Source organism: Pezoporus wallicus, unplaced genomic scaffold (assembly GCF_028554395.1).
Source record: "Pezoporus wallicus isolate ANWC-B61680 ecotype Strahan unplaced genomic scaffold, APGP_CSIRO_Pwel_v1 contig_12974, whole genome shotgun sequence".
Lineage (NCBI taxonomy): Eukaryota > Metazoa > Chordata > Aves > Psittaciformes > Psittacidae > Pezoporus > Pezoporus wallicus.
In genome coordinates, this window is record NW_026638124.1 from 342,750 (window position 1) to 345,785 (window position 3,036).

The 3,036-nt window shown below is 55.7% G+C and overlaps 1 protein-coding gene across 2 annotated transcripts; it reads right to left on the minus strand.

Moving 5' to 3' along the window:
• Positions 1-737: 737 nt before the first annotated feature.
• On the minus strand, positions 738-3,030 carry CBX8 (chromobox 8). 2 transcript variants are annotated; one of them, XM_057409658.1, is made up of 5 exons: positions 2,895-3,030; positions 2,490-2,533; positions 2,308-2,373; positions 2,142-2,208; positions 738-1,967 (listed from the first exon to the last, which is right to left on the minus strand). In XM_057409658.1, the coding sequence occupies exons 1-5, from the start codon at positions 2,961-2,963 to the stop codon at positions 1,131-1,133; spliced, it is 1,083 nt and encodes a 360-aa protein (XP_057265641.1). In that variant the 5' UTR covers positions 2,964-3,030; the 3' UTR covers positions 738-1,130. The 2 variants fall into 2 exon arrangements, with proteins under 2 accessions (XP_057265641.1, XP_057265640.1); XM_057409657.1 differs by having other exon boundaries at positions 2,142-2,232.
• Between the last annotated feature and the right edge of the window lie 6 nt (positions 3,031-3,036).

The following is a 3,036-nucleotide window of genomic DNA, read 5'->3' on the forward strand; positions in this document are numbered from 1 at the left end:
CTTGAACTGGAGCCTTCCAGCAGTCTGCAGTGAACTGTGTTTGGGAATAAAAACCAAGAAACATTAAAATCATCCACTTCCTATAATGGGATAAAGCATTTAAATACGGGCAGCGACATGCTACCCTCCCCAGCCCCTCCGGCATGCCAGGAATGTAAACAGAGGGGGTTTGGGGTTTCTTTTTTGAATTGGGTGGGGGAACAGAATCAAGCGACCAGACAAAATGAAAACAGATTCTCAGCTCAGTCCCATCTCCCACAACTGCTACGACAACTCTATTAAAGTGCATTTCAGTACCACCCCGCTCCGGAACCTCACACACAGGAACCTCCTCTGCCTTGGCAAGAAAAGGTGATTCAAGTTAATACTCTGCTAGAACAGTTTGAGCCTTTTTATGGATTTCTGCTTTTCCCCACCCAGACTTTTAGCAACATCCCTTTATTTTTTCTCTCTCCATCAGCCTGGAAACGCCCCCTCCCCAACAATACTGGAAATTCAAGTGCTTACTTCAGCTGTCACGGCAACAGTTCTGGACACAGCACACACTTGATTGTACAAGCAACACCTTATATCACAATCAAGAAACCAGGGCACTCCGCCCTCGGAGGGAGCAACACGTCCCCCTGCACCATCCATAGCATCACATGAAAAAAGAAGAGTTTAAAAAAAACCAACCCAGGACATAATTCGCTATGAACATGGTTATGTACACGGGCTCCTGCGAGAGAGGCGTGAACTCCGTTAGTTCTCAGTTTTATTGTCCTTTCTAAGAGCAACTGAGCAGTCACTGTTGTCTCCATTTAAATAAAACAACTCAGAGTTGAAATATATATAGATATATATATATAAGCATTTTTTCTTAAATAACATATTTACATCTAATAGAAAATATAACTCTAGAGATAATCTTTCCAACGAAATGTAAGACGTAAAAAAACCCAAAAGAATAAAGAAGGAGTTAATGAATTTAGGACAGTTTCTAAATCCTCTCCAAGACAAAAAAAAAAAAAAAAAAAAAAGAAAAGAAAATTAAAAAGAAGAAAAAAAAAAAAAGAAAAGGCCCACCAAGCTCTACCCAAGCTTTTGTCTGGATCTGACCAAAGAAAACCCCAGCACCACCTCCAACAAATTCATCGCTTCTCCTTAAAGAATCCTTGGTCCGTGCTGCTCTCCTTGATGGTGACGGTCAAAAAGTTAGAGGTCACATCAGTTACCACCACCTTCTCCAGATTGTTGAGCGAGGGGCTCCAGGACTCCTCCTCAGGGTCCCCCAGGATCCTGGAGACGGGGATCCTGGCGATGAGGGAGGGCCGCCCCGCCTGGCCCCCCATGCCATCACGGTACAGGCTGCCCACGGCACCCGGACTCACCGCGCTGTGCAGGAGCTTGGGCCCGCCGGGGTCCAGCCCTCCCTGCCCCTTGGGGTCCAGAAAGTCCGCACGGTGCTTGGCCAGCCGCGGGGGGTAGCTCTCGGCGGTGCCCAGCTTGGTGCCCACCTCGGCTCGGTTGGGGCCGGGCAAGGTGCCAGGGAGGTCGGGGTCCTGCCGCCGGGCCAGCTGGATGACGCTGTGTCCCGAGCTGAACTTGGCTCCTGCTGCTGCCTCCTCCATCTTCCTGGCCTTCAGGTAGTCCCCCACCTTGTCCCCCGGATCCCCCAGTTTCCTCTTGGAAGCATCCAGAGTCTCTGCCAGGTCCTTGTAAAGCTCCTTCCTGGGCTTCGGGCCTCTCTTTTTGGGGATCTCCCCGGGTTTCTCTTCCACGCGGATCACCCGGTCCCGGATGCCGTCTCCCTTAGGGGTGCTGGTGCCGGAGCTGCCCTGCGGAGCCAAGGCTATGTTTCTCAGTCCTTCCCTAGCGCGGGACGTGGAGCCCAGCTCCTGGGGGGACCTGCCGGGATAAGGCACCCGGATCCCTCTGGAAGAATCGCTGCGGAATTCATAGGTTTTGGCTTTTGCTTTTGCCTGGGCCTGCAAAGGAGATAAATCAACGGGTGACTTTATTATCCTGCCATCCGGCTGTGTAATTACAACTTACAAGACAAGAGGCTGCCTTTGGCGAGGAGGACCCTCCACAGGGGCTGAGGGGATCCCACTCCCCATCGTGGCACGCCGCCGGCACACGCGGGGCTCCAACCTCCTTACCTTCAGCAGGAAGGTTTTGGGCTTGGGGCCTCGCTTTTTGGGCCCATAGAGCTCCATTTCTCTCTCCCTAGAGGTGTTAAAAAAAACAAAGCTTCAATTCAGCATAGCTACAAGACAGCAACATATTTACAAGCGCAAGGGCTGCAGCGAGCAAAAGGCCTTGTACCTCTCCTCGAAGGCTGCGAGCAGACGGGCGTCCAAGATGTTCTCCTCGGGCTCCCAAGTGCTGTACCTGCGCAGCAGTGCAGGGAGAGGGGCATAAATAAATCAAATTGAAAATACGGGGTATAAATAAGGAGCCACCCCCCCCCCCCCCCCCCCCCCCGCAACCCTCGGACCCGGACTTACTTCTGCGACCAGCCCTTCCATTTGACCAGATACTCCATACGCCCCTGCGGATGCAGACAGAGAGGTGAGGGGAACGAAACGAACCCGCACGGAGGCAAAACGGCGACGGGCGCCCGCAACAAAGCTCCCGCCCGCGGCTCCACGCGTGGGGCGGGAGGGAGGGGACGGGCGGAGCGGGGCGGGAGGCGCAGGGGAAAGGGGGAGCGCGACGGAGAGATGCGAGGCTGCTGAGAATCAGGAAGGCGCGGAGGGCGGCAGCGGGGCCGCCCGGGCATGCGGCGCGGAGAAAGAGCCGCCCCCAGCGGGCGCCCAGCCGCGAGCGGGCCGAGGCGGCGGGGCCGGGGGCCGGGGGGCTCGCGGTGCGGGGCGCGGGGGTGCCCCGCGGCGGCGGGGGGAGGCACCTACTTTGCGGATGCGGCGCTTGAGCAGGGCCTCGGCCGCGAAGACGCGCTCCCCGACGGCCGAGAGCTCCATGTTTACGCGGCCGCTCGCAGCACACAGGCAGCCGCCAGCGCAGCCCAGACCATAATACTCCGCCCGCTGACGT

Excerpts from the sequence above, each read along its gene's own strand:
- CBX8 (XM_057409657.1), bottom strand. The coding sequence starts at position 2,963 with ATGGAGCTCTCGGCCGTCGGGGAGCGCGTCTTCGCGGCCGAGGCCCTG. Across the intron at positions 2,374-2,489 it reads TGGAAGGGCTGGTCGCAGAA|GTACAGCACTTGGGAGCCCG; the intron begins GTAAGTCCGGGT and ends ACTGCTGCGCAG. Across the intron at positions 2,233-2,307 it reads CTCGCAGCCTTCGAGGAGAG|CTTTGTTTTTTTTAACACCT; the intron begins GTACAAGGCCTT and ends GCTGAATTGAAG.